At 34.8% G+C, this 22,001-nt stretch overlaps 1 protein-coding gene across 8 annotated transcripts in view; it reads left to right on the top strand.

Annotated features, from left to right (window-relative positions):
* Window positions 1-20,428, top strand: part of LOC124153918 (sodium/hydrogen exchanger 7) — a 57,745-nt gene extending 37,317 nt beyond the window's left edge. For 3 of the 8 annotated variants that reach the window (XR_006863792.1, XM_046527326.1, XM_046527321.1), the window contains one exon: window positions 1,454-3,908. Coding sequence is in view for 5 of the 8 variants with exons in the window: in XM_046527326.1 (XP_046383282.1) it covers window positions 1,454-1,498 (45 nt within the window). In the remaining 3 variants the exon portion in view is untranslated. Of the gene's footprint in view, window positions 1-1,453; window positions 3,909-13,020 lie in introns of those variants that run through there. The other 5 variants (XR_006863790.1, XM_046527324.1, XM_046527320.1 and 2 more) reach the window with 3 other exon arrangements.
* The last annotated feature ends 1,573 nt before the right edge of the window (window positions 20,429-22,001 follow it).

Raw genomic sequence — 22,001 nt, 5'->3', positions numbered from 1 at the left:
TACTCGTACGGCTTAATATACTGTGAAACCAAGCCTTTAGGGGCTGGGTTGAAGGTTGGGAGGGTGTCTTCTGGTAAGTTGGCTTGTAGGATTCCCCATTGTCATTTGGAACATCTAAATCTAAGGTTATTGAAGAATTCTTTACGTTCCCCTAGAAATAATTGAGATGGCATGAGACAAGCTCTTGCAACGAGTCACCATTCTTTCTCATAGGTACCATTTTGAGCCAGCATGTATACACTGGAAAACTATTAAGAGTCAAATGGATGGCCCTCTCACTGTAACCATTCTGCTGGTGTTTCAGTTTATTGAGCAAACTTCCTTCATCGGCTATGTTTCAGGCATGAAGAAATTGTGTTTTCAGAACCATTTGTAAATGAAAGCATTAAGCAAATGGAATGAGAATATATGTCTTCAGAATATTCTGAACCCTTTCCATTCTGTAGATGATTGCCATATTAGGGGAACATTTGAATTAGTTTTTCAACTTCATGCATAACAACAGAAGGATAATTTTTTTTCGTTGTATGAGGTACAGAACTGAAAAGAAACCAAGTGTTGCCATGTTATTTTTCATACATATTTTACTCCATGTCTGATTTAAGTTCTTGCTACTATTTTTACTCACAGTATCAGGTCTGATATTTTATTCTCATTATTGAATTATATAAACAAACTAACTGTCACGGTAAGGGTTTCTTATCGTGAGACTTGCATGGAGTATTAATGCCACTTCAAGCATAGTTTTTGAACCTCATTATTTCAAGGTATTACTTAAAATATTTCCATGCAATTTTAAATGACCAATACCTGAAATGAGCTGATTTCAGAAGATATTTTTTCTATTTATCTTTCTTTTACTGCATGATCATATTTCAATATATTTGTAGCACATATCTACTAATACATAACCTTTTAATTAATAGAAAGGGATAATCCTTATATTTTCAATTTCCTTCTCCCATAAACCATCTTTTTTTAATTCAAATCAATCATTGCATTTAATTAGTGATGAATGCTAAGTTGCATATAATTAAAATTCTATGGAGCCATTTCGTAGAATTTTTTAAAATGGTAGTAAAATTCATTTTTTAATGTAATATCTTATTTTGGTTGTACACAAGTGGCACAATAATTAATTGCCTATTAATTAAAATTATTTATTTGCAATTTATCAGTCATATATTCATTATATTAGATGTTTTTATTTTGATTTTTTTGCAGTGGATTTTTCTAATTTATTACTTTTAAGTGGCTTTTTCAGTATGGCCTACCATCTTGCATTTATTTTTATGCAATCACCACTTGTGGCATGTAGTTACCTTTGTTAAATCATAAATTCATTAATCTTTTCATTTATATGTAGAATAGAGTAATTATCAATGCATTATGAATTACTTTTTGCTACTTGATGCTTGTTAGTAGTGACTTTTTTTTCCTCTTACTTTTTCAGAATTCATCTGATCCACATTTTGGTGGTGTAAGAACAATCATATAAATGGGGTGTATCTCATGCTCTTTCTTGTGCCCCATGGTTCATTTTCAGGTGCAATGACCTGTGGTAGAACTTGTTTTTCCTGGTCATGCGTGTAACAGTGAAATGTGGCTGTGATCTATTACTATTAATACTTCATTAATCTTGTTGTGCATTTCCTAGATTTGTTTTCACTTGAATGAGAAGTATAAAATATTTTGAGTCACTTCTGTTTTGCTGGAATCAAATGTGGACCATGCAGTGTGTGTTCATTCAGCATTTCAGCTTTAGGGATACCTTTATGTGATTTTGGTGTGGCCAAGAGAATTCTACCATAATACGTATTTATTTAGTACAGCTTTTGAAATCATGTGGTATTCATTGAAAAATATCTCAGTATGCAATTGGTGAATATTATATTTGAAGTTGAATTATGCTCATGAAGTTGATGGAATGAGGCCTAACGTGTTGGATACAATCAATATTAAGATATATGTTCTCATTGTAAAGAATAACACTTGTTTATATCCATTGTCTTTAGATTTTAGGCATCCCACAACATTTGCCAATTTTAAATGCATATGACATGCAACTGATGAGTACCTATACGTTGTGGATTAAACAATATCTATTTTTTTTCTAAACTTTTGTATGGAGTTTCTTTTTAAAGGAGACCATACTTAAGCTCTAAAATGGTCATAAAATCAAAGCACTTCTTCAATTTTCTGATGAATATATTCTGTAGTGGAAGAATAGTAGATATCATTGTACAAAGCATTATTTTTGGCATCCTTTGAGTAGCGATATCAAGAAATTTTTAACAGGGAAGAGCAGTGTTTGTGCAATGGAGCATGTTGTGATGTAGTTTTGAGTATTTTTTCAGAATCTCATGTAAATATGACTGTTAAAGTTATTGATTACTTTTTATGTCTTGATATGTACATATGTCTTGTAATTACTTTTCTTTTCTTGGTATGGGCTACAATATGAATTGATATGAGCTTGTGCTGGATCGCAAGTTGTTGGTGGTTTTGGAATTAGATCTGAAACTAATTACATAATCTTTTTTTCTGCTATGGGTATCCTGTGACTTGTTTGTATTCTTTTCAGATAGATCCTACATGTCTTATCTTCCGCATAAGTCCTGATCACAATGTTAACGTGAGTTTGTTTTCTAAATTCTGAAGTATTCAATATTTCTATTTGATATCCCATTCTCTCACCTTGTGTATTTGTTCCCTCTCATTTCAAAGTCAGTACATATTTGTAATTATGTTGCTTAAATTGTTTTAAAGTAACTGCCAGGTAGCCTATTCTTTCCAAGATATTATCTGTTTGTTGAAACATCTTATGTATTGTCTTTCACCTGTATGATTCTCTTTGCATTATAAAATGCTTATTTTAGTGAGATCCGTACTATGTTTTCATGAGACTGGTTGGGAAATTGACTTCTTCATACTGCAATTATATCATGGCCATTTTATCACTCCTTTCCAGTAGATGTCAATCTTTGGGGTGGGTTGAGGCTGATCTTGAAAAAGGATGATTGTGTGAACCCTTAATCAATATATGTGAGTCTTGCAGTAGAGTAGATTTCTGAGTTCCGTCCGCGTTTCATTTTGATGGCGTGTACTGTATTATACTTTGCTGTAGGTGAAACGTCACCATCAAAATGACAACACAGACAGAACCCAGAAATCTACCCTACTGTGACCCTGAGTGCCACGAAAACTTTTATCAGAAATATGTAAGTTCTTTAAAACTCATGGGTAGGTGGTGAATTTCTCTTAGCACTTCTTAGGACCCTTTTGGCTTTAAAAGGAGTTTTAATGTGCGATTGAATCTCTGTATGTCTCTTGCCTTATTGTAGATTTTTGGTCATTATCTGGGCCTGGGGTTCTCTGCCTTCTATCTTTCCTGTGGACAGCTTTTTCTTATGTATCAGATATTTTAATGCCCATCCTAATCTTGCCTCACGTGCACCAAAAATGAATAAATAAATATGGTCACAAAACCAGGTGTGATTTTATGAACAAATATTCCCTAGGTATGTAACTTCCTCCCTTAATATTTACATACAAGTGAATTGCAATATCCTTTCTGAAGAGTAATTTATTTTGCAAATCTGGTGACTGTGCTGTGATGGTTATGGTTTTTTTTTCAATATTTGCATCTTGGGTCAATTAAAAAGTCTGTAATTTCTAACCAATAGTTTGCACCGACATCTTGGTCTAACTTAGCTCCAAAAATATTCTTTTTAGATGTAAAGAATACATGAGAGAGATTCTTATCCAGTGAATGCGATGGGTCCAGTAGTTAAGATGATGAAAAGTGCCCTTAGCTGTATAGAATTATAAACTATACGTGCTTAAAGTGCACCATAAATTATGTATATCTTTCCACTTAGTCTCAGGACTTAAAACTTAAAAATAACCTATAAAATAATAAACCATGATTTTTCATTTTTAAGTTGCCTACAGTTGTAAGTTTTAAGACTGACTTAAGAATGCTCCTCCAGTATTCCTTCACACTCTTGCAGTGATTAGGAAATTGGCTCCAACACCAGCACCATTATAAATACACCAAAAATTGATACTTTATTATGTATCACAAATGATAAACTCAAGGGTGAAGTATTGTTGATATATATATATATATATATATATATATACATATTAGTGATGGGTCGGTTCGATTCCTCGATTCTCGACCAAGAACCGGAATCGAAAACGAGTACTTGCCAAGGTGAAAAATCGATTCCGATTCCAGTGGTACTTGAAACCACAAATTTATTTAAGACCGCGTTTCCAACAGTCGTTTGAATTTTCGCGCCACGTAATCGTAATAACAAAAAACATATCTTCTAGGGATGTGCGAGTACTCGAAAATTCAAGTCGAGTCGAGTAGTTGGTACTCGACTCGAGCGTTTCGAGTAGCATTACGAATGTCGAGTCGAGTAGTTAAGGTTACAGAGCTTTCGAGGCTAGTAGGTCCAGCAATCTGCCGACAGGAAGCGCTATCATGAAACTCATGTAATAATAAGGTTTTAAAAGCCAATAAGTGATATCTAATGCCTTGGCCTGGTAGTTTCAGTTTGCCGAATACACTATAGTTGTCGACGTGGGCGCCGAATACCTTTACGCCAGCCGCGGCGGCCGATCGTCTTCCTACCCGGCGCACTCCGGTCCGAAATCGGAAAAAACTGGATTAAAGTCCAAAATGACTTTTTTGGGGATAGAGACTTGAAATTTAGCGAAAATACTAATAAATCATTGCCAATTATAGATTTTTATGCCATTTTACATAAATACGACCCTTTAGTAGGATACAGTGGCCCAAACATAGCCAATTTTTCAATGCCACGCGAGATATCGTTTTTCCTCAAAAAATCTTTTAAATTATCCGGGTGGTTTTGCGTTGATATGAATTTTATGGAATAAAAAATTCAACATTCCTTTGACCTAGTGCTTTGCCCATACTTTCAATGACTTTTGAAGATTTTGGCTCTCATCTGTCTGGTTTTACAACGCAAAATGGCCGACCCGTTTTTCACGTGAAATTTGACATAAAGTAGATATTATCTGTCGTTTACGAAAATTACAACTCGGAAAATTTGAACCACAATATGAAGTAGAGATTTCTAAAGAGTACTAATTAGAAATCTAGGAAAAAAAAGTCTGCGACGAAGGAAATAAGAGCGATTTTTCAATCGCGCGTCAAGGCTGAGCTACACGCCGCGGAACTCTGAGGCTCGGTAACTGAGGCCGATTTGTCAAGTTTTTTAAAACATTAGTCTTGAAAATCGTCATTTAAAGAATGGATAATCGTCTTCATTGACTTAAAACACTAAACTGAGGATGTTAAAAAGGATTATGTATAGATCGACTAGACCATTTAGCGCATTGCTCGACTGAAAATACTAAGGATTGGATGGATATTTTTCGGTGAGTCGCGCGGAAGGGGGAGTTCTTACACCACAAGGCTCTTTTAGCTTTTTTTTATTACTGCGTCCGTCCGATGTGGTATTCATTTTTAGCGTTTAGTTTCTTTCTTGAACTTAAAAAAGCAAGGGAATTTAAGGTTGATTAAATGATGTGAGAAGCATAGAATTTTTTTGGCTCTACAAAACTAAAGTTTAGTTCTATAGTTCGTTCGCTTCGTCCACTTGAATTCGATGAAGATTCCAGATCCAAAAAAATCGTTGATGTAATTTTTAATAAAAATTCAAAAGTCTCCGAAATCTTTCAATTTTTTTAGGAAATTACTTGCCCAGTCACACAAGTGTGTAGCAAAAGGCAATTTTCTGCAGGCAGTAATACTGTAACGTGGGGACGTCAAAACCTGCTGGCTGAGCATGTAGAATAATTGGTTTTTCTGCATCAGAATTTGAATCGGCCAAATATTGCATGATTCATATACGTAATATATAATCTTTATTATAGCTGTGAAAATTACTGAACTCAGGGCTCTCCCTTGTAGTTTGGATACATATATATGGTCAACATATTACTTGGGGTTAATTAATTTCAATTGTCCCTATGGAACTGTTGAAGACACATTAATTTTCATTCATCTCCTACTTCTGACAACGACCATCAACGATCCTCATTATATTTTCCTTCTTACATTAGGCTAGACATTCATCATAGAAAATTGGAGTAGAATAAATTGTAGTATGCATTGCTGTATTGCCTGGTTCAGAAATTATTATAATTGACTCGATACTTGCGAGTAATTTTCAACTCTACTCGAGATCAAAAAGTGCTACTTGGAAATCCCTATTATATTCCGAAGGAGCAAATGCAGACTAGGGAGCCTGTGACAAGTATATGGTCAAGATACAGTTATGCATTTGGAAAAGTACCCAAAGTCACCATAGCAAACACTGTTGAAGCTGAAGTGGAAGCTTATTTATCAGAGATGAATGCACCACCAAATTCCTTCCCTGAAAATACTGGAAGGCTTGTATCTCCTACCCAAGGCTGAAAGTATTAGCAAAGAGGTTTCTTGTCATACCGCCATCCACTGTGTTCAGTGAAAGACATTTAGTTCTGCAGGAAAAATATGTGATGTAAAATGCAACAGGCTTTATCCTGACAGAGTGAAGATGCTTTCCTTTCTGAGCAAAAATTAAAGTCTGTAAAAGGAGACTAAATTTGTCATACATTATTGATAATAATAAGATATTATCAATAAAAGATAGATATTAAAGGAGATACTTTCATTTTAAATTTAAACATGAGTGCTAAAATTCTAAAGTGATACCTTTCACGAAACACCCCTTTTCAGGCATGTTCTGTTTTGAAATTTAGCTATTATATTTTCATTACATAGTGATGATATGAATGATGCTTTTTTCAACTGACTCCTCACAGAGTAATATTTTTTAAGTGGTTTTCTCGTTACCTGGAGATAAGTGATATTTTTCTTGGAGCCTATGGCATCAGAATCGATGGAATCGGTATCGGTAGAATCGGAATCGAAATGTCAGAATCGGAATCGGGATCGGAATCGATAAAATTTTGGAATCGACCCATCACTAATACATATATATTAAAAATATTTTCTCTGTGTATATTTTGCGTTCAAAGTTGAAAAAAAAAGTTAAACGTTATAATTTTTTTTAAACTTTTAATTTTTCTATTTTTGTTAAGTTTCATTGTTTGTATTCATAATCAATCAAAATGTAAATTAATATCTTGAATGTGTCAAACAGTGGCAATATAATCATAACTAAATATTTATTTTTACAGTCGAAATTTGAGTCAAAAATCTCAATCTCAATCTTTGGTAAAAAAGCAGTTTTTCGTGTTTGCAGCCCTATTTCAAAATTTTTGAAATCATAAATAAATGAAATTTTACTTTGACGTTAGAGGAACAAAATATTTTTCTAAAACTCTTGAAAATTTCAGTCTTAGTAAAATTTTAATTTTTCACCCAAAACATTTTTGTAAAAGTCAGAGTTGCAGACCTTCATGCTCCTATTATTTTAAGAATAAGTCAATGTCCTTAAAAAAGTTAAACCTGTAGATATTGTGAAAGAAATGAAAATTTGCATTTAAATTGATGATGTTATATGTCATGATTTTAAGCCCTGAAACTCGGTGGAAAAATATACTTTCTGATGCAATTTAAGCTTGTACATATTAGTTTTTTTAACTGCCAGCCTCACTTTTCACTATCTTAACCTGCTAGAAAAAAACATTTAACAGACCTGTGTTGAAGGTGCTTTAAATAAGTTGTGAATATTAAAATGTTCCAAGAGGAAACTAGGAAGGCATAAATTTACCAAAATATTAATCCAAAAATGTGTGAGTTTTGGTACTACTTCTTTTCTTGCCAGGTTGTTGGCCAGCTTTGTTATGAACTTTTTATCTTTTTACAATTTGTTTGCTATCATATACACTGTGAGTTTTTATGTGTCATAGTATTTTATTTTATTGTTTGAATTATGTATTTTTGATTTCCTCTGCCTAGTTTAATTATTCAATATATATTTGTTCAGTATTGGTATGTGATGTACATAGCATTGTCAGCCTTACTCAGTCTTTTGGAAACCTGTCACTCTTCAAGGTTTTCTGCAATAAAGTGGTTGCTTAGCCTATCATGAATTTTTTCTATGAGATCCTGAGATTGTCATCATTTATACATTTGACAAAGTTGGTAAAATGTTTTCCAATGTTTAGTGTGAAACTAATCACTAGAGAGCCAAGTTTTGGCCATTTACCAGTAGTATATAATTAGAAGGTCAGAATGGAAAACTTAGTTTTGAAATATTTGTAAAGAAGTTTAATGGTAAATAGGTAATTTCAATGCTTACTCCGCCAAAATATAATTATCCTTTATTCATTGGTAAATCTGTTTCATGATCATTGTAATTTTTATTACTGGCTTGTTTGAGCTTTGAAATAATTCATTATACTTATTATATTTATCTTAAAATCATCAAACAGTAGTGCAGGAATATATATGAGAAATAATTTCAACTATTATTATTGTAAGAACAGATAGATTAATGGGTATTCATTTAAATTCCTCGATGAATGTACCTCTAAGTATGTGTATTCAAGGTTTTTTGATTTTATGAGAATGTGGTGCAATAATAGTATTGATCGCTCAGATCAGCAATGTCCAATGTGTCTGGTGTCCAGGGCGTTGGATTTGATTTATCACTATTTGAAATATGTACTTGAATCTAATTGTAGGCTTAGAGTCGAAGACATGAGTTTAACAACCACTTCCTCAATATTTTTGTATGACTTCTTCGGTATCGTTTGCTACTATCAATTCCCTAACCAAAGTTTTGTGAAAATATGTTAAAATGTTCACTTTCTGTTCTAAACAGAACTGTATTTCTTATGGCCTTTGTGTCCGTCAAAAGGGAGGGCTTGTCATCATCTTCTTTTTAACCCATGAAATAATTTTTATTGCTGCTCTCTGTCAATGTAAGAGTTGAGTTGATAATTTTCAGTGTAATATGTTAGCAATTTATTTGTTGTAGCCAAGATATTTTAAATATTTATTGATAGCTTCAATGACCACTTTATTACTTATTCATAGAGGTGAAAAATGAGGTTCTTTTGCATACTTGGAAAAATAAGTGTTTGCTAGCCTTATTACCCCTAAAACTGGATGAATAACAGTGTTTTGTTTTATACTGTTGCTTGAATCAGCCATAAGAGTAGAAATTTAGTTTTTATTTCTATGAGTATAAAAGTTACTCACAGGAACAGCCAAGAATGTAATGACTATATTTTTTTCATTTTGTTTTGTTGGTAAGGGTCAGGTAAAACATTTCTTATTCTTAGTGTTCTACCTAATTAATTTGATAAAACCACTTATGTTGAGTGCCTATAGGGTGGTTTCCTATTATTTTTTTATTGCCTTAATCAAAGGATTATTACTCCTGGGGTATGTATTTCAGACTTTAGATTTTTAAATGACAATATCTATTTTTTGCGATTAAATGAAAAGTGAAAATTTTCAAGCATGCAAAAACACGGTGACTAAGTATAAATGCTGGGAAAAGCCCATGTGATGTCATTCTGGTTCCGGATGCCACTGTGTGAGGCCACCATGGTGGGAGACCATGAGCGCCTCTACGATGCAGGCTGCTAGCAGGTAGCTTTTGGCTTAAATTAGGATTATTAATACCCTATCAAACGAAGGAAACATTCCGACCTTAGGCAATTTTAATAAGTGATAATTAAGAGATGTTTCCCTGAGCTCTGTGCTTCGTGCATGAATTGGTAATCTCAGACGGTGTAAAACTCCTCTGACTACTCGTATAGCATCTAGGTTCTTGTGACATCACGTGGAGTGGCATCGCATGGGTGCCAATTTGGCCTTTTTCAAATGAGGTTAAAATTGACCATTAAGATTCATCTAAACTGGGATTTCTAAAACCAAATAATTTGTATGTTATGAATACACTAATGGTGGGTAATGAATCGCAATCAATGCCTTTTGTTTTATTTGATGAAGGAAACTACCCTATTATGTAGAAACTTTCTTTAAGATTTGAGTTTCCATGTTCAATATCCATTTCACAGTGAATTTTAAGTAACCATTTCCAACCCTTGTACAACTTCCTTTTTATACAACTGTACCACAGCCAAGAGGATTAAGAGAGTTATCAGTGCGTAAAGTCGAGTGTTTTACTATAACTTTTCTCAGCCTCTGAGGGATAGTTCCAACAAGAGGTTTTCGGAAGGCGTGAAAATGATAGGCAGTCTCTGCTGAGATGGGTGACTCCACAAACCACTCCCAAAGTTGTTTTCTTAGTCCGGGTCTTTATCGAGTGGAGTGTGTCAGAGCATCCGCATGGCAATTCTGAATTTGGGTTAATAGCTTTCACCTCAAAACTCTGAATCACAGAATTTTACAGGTTGTTTTCTTTGTGAATTTTTTTTAGCAAAAGTTTATGTAAGAATGTTTTCTAGTTAAATAATTCATTCATGTGTGCACAGGGTCCATACATTTTACATACATTCATGGGGGTGGCCTTGTAGGATAATAATGGATGTAGAATGGTGACAGCCGAAGGCGATGTTCGCATAAGGTTTGCTAATTTAAACTTGGCCTGCACACAATTCTTCTCAAATCATCAACATACGTCAAAAGAGTCAACAAGCCCTCTCACCATGGGAGAAAGGAAGATAAGCCTGGGGTGCTCATCCCGCTATGGTGGACAAGGGAAGTCCTTCAAGTATCACCACCAGATCTCATTCAAATTTTGCTAGGAGGTATGAAAAGGATGCCCATGAGATGTAGTTATTGTTTCAGCTGTCAACGCTCGATACTTTTTGAGATATAAGTGACTTAAAGTAACAGGAATACGACTGGAATTTATGCAACCCGCATCGCACCAATAGCCCCCACATTCTCTGTTGCTATACCCTTTTTCTGAACTGACAGCGGCTGATCTTGAGCGTGCTGGAGACCCACCCACTCTTCTAGCCAATCATAAAAGAGCGACAAGAGAAAGTGTGTAGGAGCCCGCAGTCTCTCTCCAAACTCCGTGCAGTGCAAATCGCTCTCCAGCTAGCAGTGTTGCCAAATCGAATCGCTCAGCGTTCGTCCGAGAATCTTCCGCCGCCCCCGAAAGTACCGTTATTCTCAAGGCTGGCAACGCCGGTCGGCCAGATGGAGGGGAGCAGATCGGAAAAGGGAAGGGGATGGAGGGGAACGGAGAGGCGGAAGGGGCAGCACTTCTGATTGGCTACTTGCTAGTTTCCACCCAGCCGCCATCAGTTCGGAAAAATGGTATAGGGTGAAGACCTACTGACAGTGCATTGTTGTGCTGTGTGTTGCATACATTTAGGCTTTTTCCTGGTAATTTCCATCGCTAATATCTCAAAGTATTGGCGACTGAAACAAAAACTACACCTCATGAGTATCCATTTCCTATCACCTGGCAAAATTTGAATGAGATCTGGTGGTGACTCTTGAGGGACTTCCCTTGTTGGTCCCCTTTAGCCTTTTCAATTCACTCAGTGATTCAACTCGTATGTTGCTTAGCTCATCTCGTATGTAAGAGCTCATCCCGTACTTAGCCACATGCGTGTGAATTCAGGGTATGATGGCTGGTTCCTTTCCGTGGACCTCCTGAAACTTCAAGGATTTTCAAGTGCCTCAAAGCTTCACAAGGGATTTGAACCCAGGACCCTAGGGTCAGCAGTAAAGTGCTATATCATACCTTGTACACCTAATGACTTTGCTCCCCCGAAAACAGAAAACTCCCCCTGAACCCAAAAATTTTAATGTGCATTTCTCTTGGATACCATTTGTAGAGGGTTCCCAATACAGTGATATTTTTTAAATAATTTAAAATTCCTTTTCTTTTTGCAACCCCTAAGTACAGTTTAATGAGCTCTCTTAAAAGTTTCAATGGCAAACTGTGCACCTTTAATCCATTTACCCCCTTTTGGTATCCCTAGGCAAAACTCTAAGGTTCATTAAAATATGGAAATGCTGGAATAATTTAAGTTGAGAGAAGTTAGTTAACTATTTTTTGAGGTATTACTTGGGTTATTGGTCAGTCACTTATTTTTAAATGATTGCAGTTGCCTCATATTAGTGTCTACTTATAATTAGTATGTATTTCATATTCTCAGATGAATGTGAGTTTTCATGTATTTTATGCTCATGTACATATATGGACTTAAGTGTTTAGGTGTTAATTAGTTCTCAGGAAAGATTGAGTTACATAAAAGTTTGGGTAGTGTGTGATAGGACAGAGGAAAAAATTAAGGTTTCTCTTTATGAAAGATCTGGAAATTTGAAATTATGGCAAAGATTAAAATCTTTGCCATATTTTCAGCATATTCGTTGAAATTGTGCTTAGTAGTTTACCATTCTTTGTAGAAATTACTTCAGGAAGCATTCCTGTGGTATTTCTCAGCCTTAAAATAATTCTGGAGCTCGAAAACTCTGTGTCTTTCCATTACTACTGTTTTGTATCTCTGTTATTTTCCATTCTAATGGGTAGCAAATCTATCTACCCTGAAATTGAGTTGGTTCCACAGCTTAGAAGTGGTATTACTGATATTTGAAGTATTTGTCCTCACAGGTTGGGACATGACTTGCCTATTATTACAAGTGAAATATTTTGGCTGTGCTTTCAAAATTTGTTTACTAACTTTCTGTAAAACTTCCCCTGCTAAAATATTTTGAGCAGCTGCTGTGCCATTGATATCACTAATATCTTTTCTACCTCCCAAGTATTTTTTACAATGCAATTTTCCATTTACAAATACTTATATGCCATCCTAGGAATTGAAGTAGTTTTGTGCTAGTTAATGTAGTAATTACTCATTTTCTCATGTTTAAATAATGTCTTTCTTTATACTAAATATGCAGATATATATTTATACAAGTATAAATAAAATGCCCCCATGATTCCTAATTCAATAAATTTGGTTGATTCTGAGTTGCCTCAATCCAAATTTCATTCCTCTCTCTCTTCCTTCTCACTGCTGCTTCCTTTTTGCCTACCCAACGCCTTTACATTTCCTCTCTCCCGCTTCTAAACCTCACCCAAACAGAGCATGGATCACTCTCCTCTTCACTCCATTCGGGTGCCGGACGCTGTCGATACACGGCTGAGACTTCATGGCTTTCCCGGAGATGACCTTTAAGCTCCTACTCTGTGCTACATCTTTCTTCGACATCTGGCTCTTTTGACTGGTATCACTTGCATTTTGATCTCCACGTTTCAAGTGTGTGCTTTCTGTGATATGGGAAATCAGTGCTTGCCCTGTAAATTTCCCGCAGGGAGGGTGAAATATATTTAATTCAAGGATAAGTCTTTGTATTTAGTCTTCTCTGTTATGAGATCTAGTCTTGAACGTTTAGTTAGCTTTTTTTAAAGAGAGACTTTGAACTCAAAGGTTAGTTTGTAATTAGTGTTGATCATTGAACTTTTAAAAAGTTGAATTTTATGGATTAGTCTGACCAAGTTGCATTGTTTGAACAAGCTGTTGTCTTAATTTCGTCAAGCTGGCAGTGGATTTTTAAAATCTAGTTTCATGGTTGTTGTCTGTGACTTGAGAAAAGAGGAAAAAGGTTACCTAGAATTTCATAACAGTTTTGATTTTATGTTGGATCATGACTTTAAGTTAGTGCTTACATGTGAAAAGTGGTTAAAAAATTATTCTTTCCCATTTTTCCTGCAAGTCAATCCATTCTTAAAAACTAATTAAAAGAATAAAGAACCATAAATTTTCAAAATGCTAGATATCTATCAAATTCATAACATTCATTCTTATAAGAGGTATGTTACTTTTTTCACAATACAACTGATCTCATGACCATCTCGCAGTATTGTTGTATATTTCTTACAATTACAGTTACAACATTTTTTGGGACATAAATAAATATCCTCGTACTTCATGTGTGTGTATATAATAAAGTCAGGAAAACTTTACTCATTTTATGCCTTGTGAATTTTTAAATGACATCTAAATTTGTCTTGGGATGGCTTTTCTCAATAGAATTTGGTTTTCAGAGATGGCAAAGAATCTGTGACAATTGCTAGTGAAGACGGAAAACCTTAATTGAATTTTGGGATTAATCAATCTCAGAAATCGTCTCCATTCACTTCTGCCCACAATTTGCTTTCATAGCTGCTGTGTTTATTATGGTAGACAAAAATTTGACTTACATCATCGAATCTAATATGTTGGTGGCATTTGATTATTTTACTTTTTTTTAGTAGCTAACTCATCTGTCATACTATTCACTAGGGGAAAAATATTTGTAGTACATATTCTGTAAAGAATATTCTTTATTAGAGCCTCTCCATTTTTAGGAATGAATAATTGCTCATTTTGAAATTGTTAACTTGAGTTATGCTTGCTGGCATAGGCACTCATAGTCAAAGTTAATGGATAAAATTTACTGCATCATCTCATTACATGCTGTAACAAGTCCTTCCTCTTTTGTCTTCCATTACATGCCTTTTCTTCCTATTCTCTATATTCTCCCCCTAATGGAAAAATTATATTTTCTGAATTATCAATACATAGTTGTAATGACCGAACTTTAAATTACCAATGTTTGGAAAATTTTAAGACATACCTCTTATGGGAAGGAAATAATTGAAGACTTAAAAGCTTGATCTATGTTCAATGAGAATCTACTTACTATTAGTTCAAAACCAGCTAAATATTCTTCATCTGGTCTTGTACTGCTTTATTGGTGTTAGTCTATTATGGTTATCATTTTGCCTGTGTACAATTAATATAATTTCTGGGGACTTACTCAGCTCAGCACGCTCTGGTTGTACAACATATGGTATTCTTTCATGCATACAGATACTGAAATTTTTACCATCATTAAGGTATATTATTTGCTCCCATAAAAGGTTTTATAGTCTTCGTGTAAGGAGTTTGAGATAATGAATGAAGCCTATACAATGTGATTCCCAAAAACTGTGCATGTTATCTATTTATATTTAGCACTGCAAATGTTTTGTCTGACATCTGATTATCGTTTCAGAAACAGGGTGTAACTTAAATGTCTACTTAGAGCCTATAAGAGCAAAAGAAATGTTAGAAAAAAGATTTAATGTGGAAGAAAACACTGTTTGAATTTCCCTTTGGTCCCCAGTGAAGAAGACCTTTCTGGTACCTTTCCGTGGTGTGTAATTGATTCAAGTATGTACTCTTACCTATGTACTCAAACAAATATGGCATTTATTCAAGGGTCCACCTCTTAACTGCAAAATACAGATTTGATAATTTTTAATCCTTATATATTGAATGGAAATGGTTCATGTAATATGCCCTTTCCAAATCTCAGTGTGATGCTTTTTCATTTTTTACATTCTTGCTAATTAATTTGTAAATTTGTATCATCGTACTTACGATTAAAAAAAATTGAGACAAATTCAATTGAAATGGATTTTTGGAGGTGTGAGCTCAAAAACTTAAAGAATCCTTATTATTCTGGTACTATAAATGAGTATGTTATTTCAACTGGAACGTTTTACACTGTGAATGTGTTTTTTTGTGGCTTTCTTATAATTGATGAGTTTTACAAGAGTATGCCTCAACTTATGATGTTAGGGGATCCATTATGTCTTTTGTTGGAAAATGTGTCAGCTTTTCATTTAAGTACATACCTTTAGAGCTGATATACAAAATAATCTTAGGAGAATTCCTGGCAGAACTTGTTTTTTCCCAGCTGGAAATTAAGGGTTGGTCAAAAATAGTGTTAAGAGATCAAAACAGTCATTATGGATACTATCATGTTTTTTTTTTATCTGACCCTAAAGCATATTGTAATTCACAAATTTGGGCGTGTGATGAGATAATTGGTTGCCACAATAAAAATGCATCAAAAATCAGCCTATCACTTGTATATTAAGAAAAATGCAAAATTTGCCTCTCCCCTTCCTCAAGAACAAGAAAATACAGGTATTAACGCAAACTTTATCAGATTGAGCAATTAAGAAAATGCTGAGGAAGGAGCCCATTCTAGCAGGAAGCAGCTAATGGCTGGAATTTTCTCTTGGGTTGATTAGAACCGATTAGATTATCAAATATCATCTGACTGCATGACTTAGCTAATTCCTTAACTGATGCTTCGTCGCAAACTTTAAATAAAAACATTCATTTAAGAAGGTAATTGTTTGAAAACTGCAAGCAGCCAGAACTTGGGAATTAAATAAATAGTTTCACTGAAAGTGTATGTAAATTCTAGCAGAGATTCTTTGTATTTAATTTTTACATTTTTTATGCGCATTAACATCCTGCTGCTTCTCCTGAAATTTTTTATTGTATAAAAGGCAATGATAATCTATGGCTGTTTATTTATCCTGAGTTCATGTTACATTCGATAGAATAAATCACCTCATATATATCATAATTTCCAAAATAGAGTTGTGGAACAGGGGGCAGAGTGAAACAAATAATCAAAATTTAGTTGTAAATCCACTTTTATTTATTCCAATGACGTTTTGATTCATACAATAATTAAATGCCTATTTGCCCATTGTTGAACATAAATTTCATAGCTGAGAAATATTTTCTAGTATCTGTAATTATAATTTGAAATCAACCATGCATTTGTTTCATTGTGCCCCACGTGTGGGGTACACTGAAACAGGTGATGGGGCACAGTGATACACACATTTGTAACATTTCAACATGAATCATTGATCAGTTTTTTTAACAAAAATGTATTATAAAAATAGTTTTTGGGCATTATGACGCAAAGAACTACACTCTTAATGCTGAAATGATATTAGCTACATAGGATTTAAAAGTAAAAATTTGAAGTTTTCACAATAGTAGAATAAGAATGTCCACAGCTACCAAATAAATATAGCTCTTCAATAACTTTGAGTAAATGCTTATAGAGTTTTATCCCATATTTTTAGAAGAAAAGTCAATTCCAAATAATAAGTAGCTCCTGAGTCTTTTTGTTTGTCCACACTGAACAGGTTTTGGGAGAATCATTTTTATTTGGCTATGCTGCACTGATGCTATGTCTTCAGCTAGTGGCTTTAGAAATGAATAATCCTTTTATGTGCTCCTCCTAAAAGAGCTTACTACATAGTCTTCTTCAGAGTCTTTTTCTTTGGTTACAACATCTACATAATATTTCTTCCTGCCGGAGGTCTCAAATCGCACCAAGACATAATCATTTCATTTTGGATCCCTGTCCAACTTTTCAAACTCATCTGGCATTAATGATGTCATTAGTTCTTCATGGGTTTCTTCATCTTTGTCAAAATCATCCAGGATAAAAGCATCGGCATTGTCACCGTTAGAATTCGAAACATGCCATTTTCTCTTTGCAAAAAGTGTCCTCTCAACTTGCAATGTTTCCTTTTTGAGCATTAAATGTTCTTTTTGTGCTTTCATTTCTGGTGAGCTGGTAGCAATGATACTTTTGCCCTTCCTGCGGCCACTTGTTTCATTTTTCCTTTAACTATCCTCGGGATAAGCACAGACATCTTTGGGAGAATATTTGAACACTTGCAAATTTTCCTTAGATAAGGTGGGTTCATTTGTACATGAAGCCTCTGGTTCGAGATTTTTTTTCCATCAACAATGCCGCCTGTTCTACCAAAGCCTCAGGAGGACCGTCTATGACGTAGCTAATCAGGAAGTCTGCTTCTGTAAAGACACCTCTATCAACAGGAACAATTCCTGTTTTGCGAAATGCTGCCATAGTGGTGGTTGGTGTCATTGCCTTCTGGTGACCTATATTCACGCAGCTCCCAACGTTATAAATTGAGAGTGTTTGACCAGGGTCTTCCATATGCCAATTGTCAACAGCAGCATTATAATATGCCTTAAATGGCTTAAAAATACCAACATGGCCTAAAAAATACCTTTTTCACCTCTTAAAAAAAAAGAAATTTTAGCATCGAAGGTCTTAGCAAGGACATGAATATACTTGAACGTGTTAAAATTACCAAAAAATAAAAGTTTTGCAAAAATAATACATTTTTAAATTCTAAGGGGCAGATTGAAACGTTTCACTGTGCCCCAATGATTTATGTGTCAATGTGCCCCGCATAGTAGAGTCACGAAAATCGCGTTTTCACACAAAAACTAACTGATGGACCTTAATGTCACTTACCTGCGTCTATACTCCAGACAATGTTGTTTTAAAAAATATTACATATTACTCCATATACACAAGTAAAATTTTGCCATACCGATTATTACGAATCGTCGAAAATTTACTTTCTACCAGGAAAAACAAGTATTCTGGTATAAGTTGACTCTTTACAATAGCAGCTAGTTTGAAACTAAATCAACAGCAGGTAGTGCACTCACAATTAACTCACTAAAAGTGCCACCGGTCAGATTCAAATAATTTGCGAGAAAACTATTTTGTATAACTGTGCCCCATGTTTCACTGTACCCCATGTTCCCCTAAATCATAAAGTTAAAATAATTTGATTATTAATGAAAAAATTCCTAAATGTTTTAATAACCATTTGGTTGAAATGATCATTAATTCATTTAAATCTTACAAATGAGTCATCAGGTCTGTTTTTTCCATGGAAAAATGAATGGAATAAAATAGCCCAGAGGCTTTTAAGCTGCACTCAAAAACATGTGGGAATTGAAACTCAGAAAAGTTTTATAGTTGTGCCTACAAAATAGATCTTTAGCCACGAAACCAATCGGTGAAGATTTAGGACACTGTTTGATTGAAGTGGGCTAAGGTACTGGAGGGACCCCTCATGAAAGAAATATGATGGCTTTTGTTTGCATCAGTTGATTGTGTCAATGCTAATTATTTATCACTAATGTATAGAGAGTACAAGAAGGTTTGGCCAATCTTTTGTTGATATATATATTCTTTAAATTGCTGAGGAAAGGATCTTTGCAAACTTCTGCCACCTTTATATGACTGCTTTGAAAGCTACTCATCACAATTAACCTCAATAGAAAGGGGTTCATGAACCAGTGGTTCTCATTGGTCTTAGGTTAAAATGCCCCAATGATTTAATCTGATGGTATGAGTACAATTAGAGGAGACCCCTTCCACAGTGGTGTCTCGCGATTGGCTGAAGCTGTGGCCAAATGCATGCACTTTTTTATGTAAGTAAATCTGGCTTAATTTTACTGGTGTAGAATATGTCTGCATTGCTCAGTCATTTTCATTTCTGGTTAAATGGTTTTGTATCCCTTATATTAGGAATTTGCTGATATCCTCGTTAATGACGCACTTATCTACATAAATATTAAAATATGTTAGGGAGTTTCAAAAATTAACTTACAAAATAAGGTAATGCCCTGCAAGGAAGATGTTTGATAGTTACAGTTGAGTACCTTATATCCAGAAATCCGGAACGTCTGAAAATTCCTTTGTGTAATGTTTCAACTTGCCAGCTCGTGGCACCACTCTCCAAGCCTCGTTCTGGGATGAGTAGGAAGGTAGCACACTCTATGAACATATGCTAACAACCTAGGCAGGGACACGTAGGAATCTCAAATATCGAGCACAAGAGCCTGATCGCATTTATAAATTAATTAATTAACAAAATATGGAAGCATTTGCACAGATTTACTGTCCGACTAAGGAAGGTATCGATAGATACTGCAACATCTGCTAGCAAATGCTATCAACAAAAGCTATTGAGCATAAAGAAATATATGTATTTATTACTCGTTCTCATCCAGTATTAATTACGTATAGCTTATGCTGCCGAAGCTACGGTCGTGATTTGACGACTTATTCAGCAAGTTTTTTGCCTTCTTCAATGAAGTGTACTTTTTGATATGGTTTATGCTAATTAATAATATTCAGTCACTTTCATGTGTAATTTCTGAGTTATGGTTTTATTGCATGAAGATTATAAAAAAAAAGTGTACCACTTTTTCCGCTTGTGGAAGACCAGAAATACAGAAACCCTTTGGTCCCAAGCTTTCCGGATTTGAGGTCCTCAACTGTAAATTTGAATTATTTGTATCCTGAAATTTTTTTAAATTTTAAATGCTTGATATCATAGGTATGTAGTGGTAATATCTTCCCTGGCACCATGTGGTGCTTTACAACTTTATATTATGTACATCTATGTCCATTCATAAGATGACAATGTTACATTGTGCCAGGCTCAAAGTAAGTCAATGGGAGAAGTGTTAAGTCAATTATCATGGGATCTAATAATTCTTGTATTTTTCTGTTTAACTTTCGACATAGTCGATGAGATGAAATAATAATTTCTAAAACTTAAAATTGTAATTATTTTTATTCCTTTTTCAAGTCTTACCTGCTGTGAACTGTTTATTTGAACAAAGTAAAGTCTCTCTGCTTTTCCAAGATTATATTTTTTCTTCAAATGTATTCACGATGAGAGGCATTGAAAAAGGTGACAATCTTGCATAGTGTTGTTTATGAAAGATAATAAAAATTTGTTGAGTGTTGTTGCTTCTGATATTCCTTGTATCACTCTGTTGGAAATTAAAATTATACTCACCAAAATTATCTTGTTGAATTTATCCTGTCTCTAGTTTTTTTTTTTCACGAAACAAATTTAGTAAATGTGTTAAATTAGAAAACTACCTGCTCTCCACTGGTGACTTACAATTAGTTTTTTCTCTTTTCCATTTGTCCAAGAAACTTTCTCAACCAAGTCCAGCTCATTGCTATGACTTGCAGTCAGATCCCTTCTTCAAGTACCTATGCACTTGGGACCAAATTTAAGCTATCATTGGGACTCATTTGGAAGTCCACCTAAGATTGTTGGTTATTGAAAGATATAATGAAATTCAAGTCTACTGGTGACTGAGCGACCGATGACTGAGAGCCAATAGTCTCTCCACCATGCCATTATATAGGAAAGGTGAAACAAGGATGTTTTCAGCAAAGAGGAACAGGAATGGGAAGGTTTAGCCGTTCTTAAAAGTGAAAGGTACAAATTCCGAGGCATAGTTTGACATAGCTGGCTATTCTGAGACGGCTCAAAATAACATTTATGCTTATTTTTGGAAGTGGGAATCTTCCATACCCGGATCACTACTCTATTTTTCAATTATATTGCCCTATGCTCCTGGGCTAGTGGCAGGGCCGGCCCTAGCAGGTGCAGGGCTAGGGGAGAACCTTCAGTGCGGGGCCCTTCACTTAAAATATTAAACTCTATACCCCATCTACAAACTCGAGCATTTTGAATCCCTACCACTCTCTGGCTAAGTATGTGTTCCCCTCCCAAACTCAGACTTCGTAATTACGCCGTTATGATACCTTGATTCAAAACTATCGTATATTTTAATTTTTTTTTACGAACGGGGCGGTCGCTCCACCCTAAGGCCGGCCCTGGCTAGTGGTCTCCTCATCAGGAGTATAATGGGTAGTTGCCAGTAGGGAAAAAATTTGGGGGGCTGAGGCCCACAAAGCCACTCCCATTGGTATGTGCCTGACCCAAGGGGTTTTGTAACCCCCACCCCGTACCCTGTTGTTTCAGAGAGTTCATAATTGTTCATTCATAAATTGTCATAAAATCAATTGATAATTGGAAAATGAATTTATGACATAGCCTTGAGGCATTTCTTTGAACATTTAGTGGTGAAGTAAATGAAGCATCGGTAATGAAAACTGATTCCATTGTCTGTAGGACCTAAATCCCTTCACAGAACTAAAGACACTGAAGATATGGCGAAGCTCTCACCTAATGGACGATCTTCAAGGTATAACTGTTTATTAGATCAAGATTCAAGTTCAAATATCAAAAGTCTTTTCGAGGAATTGTACAGGTTAATATTATTTTGTTAGGTACTTAAAATTTACTTATATCTACATCACTTTCTCTTTGTATTTATAATGCAGTAACATTTTTTAAGTGGGCATTTGACAAGAGGGTAGCCGGTATAGGGTTTATATCCTCCTAAAACTGCTTCTAGCTCTAGGGAGACTTTTTCTAGTGTAATCCTCCTATAAGTGTAACCCTTGCCACAAAATACAACTCGTCCCCAAATATTCAAGTTTGGAATATTGCAATTGAAAATATCTTGGCCCTATGCTGTTAGTCATTGATAATTTCCAATTTAAATTTTTAAAC

The sequence above is a fragment of the Ischnura elegans genome, chromosome 2, assembly GCF_921293095.1.
Source record: "Ischnura elegans chromosome 2, ioIscEleg1.1, whole genome shotgun sequence".
NCBI lineage: Eukaryota > Metazoa > Arthropoda > Insecta > Odonata > Coenagrionidae > Ischnura > Ischnura elegans.
Note: the sequence above shows the minus strand (reverse complement) of the source record. Positions and strands in the feature narration are given on the sequence as shown.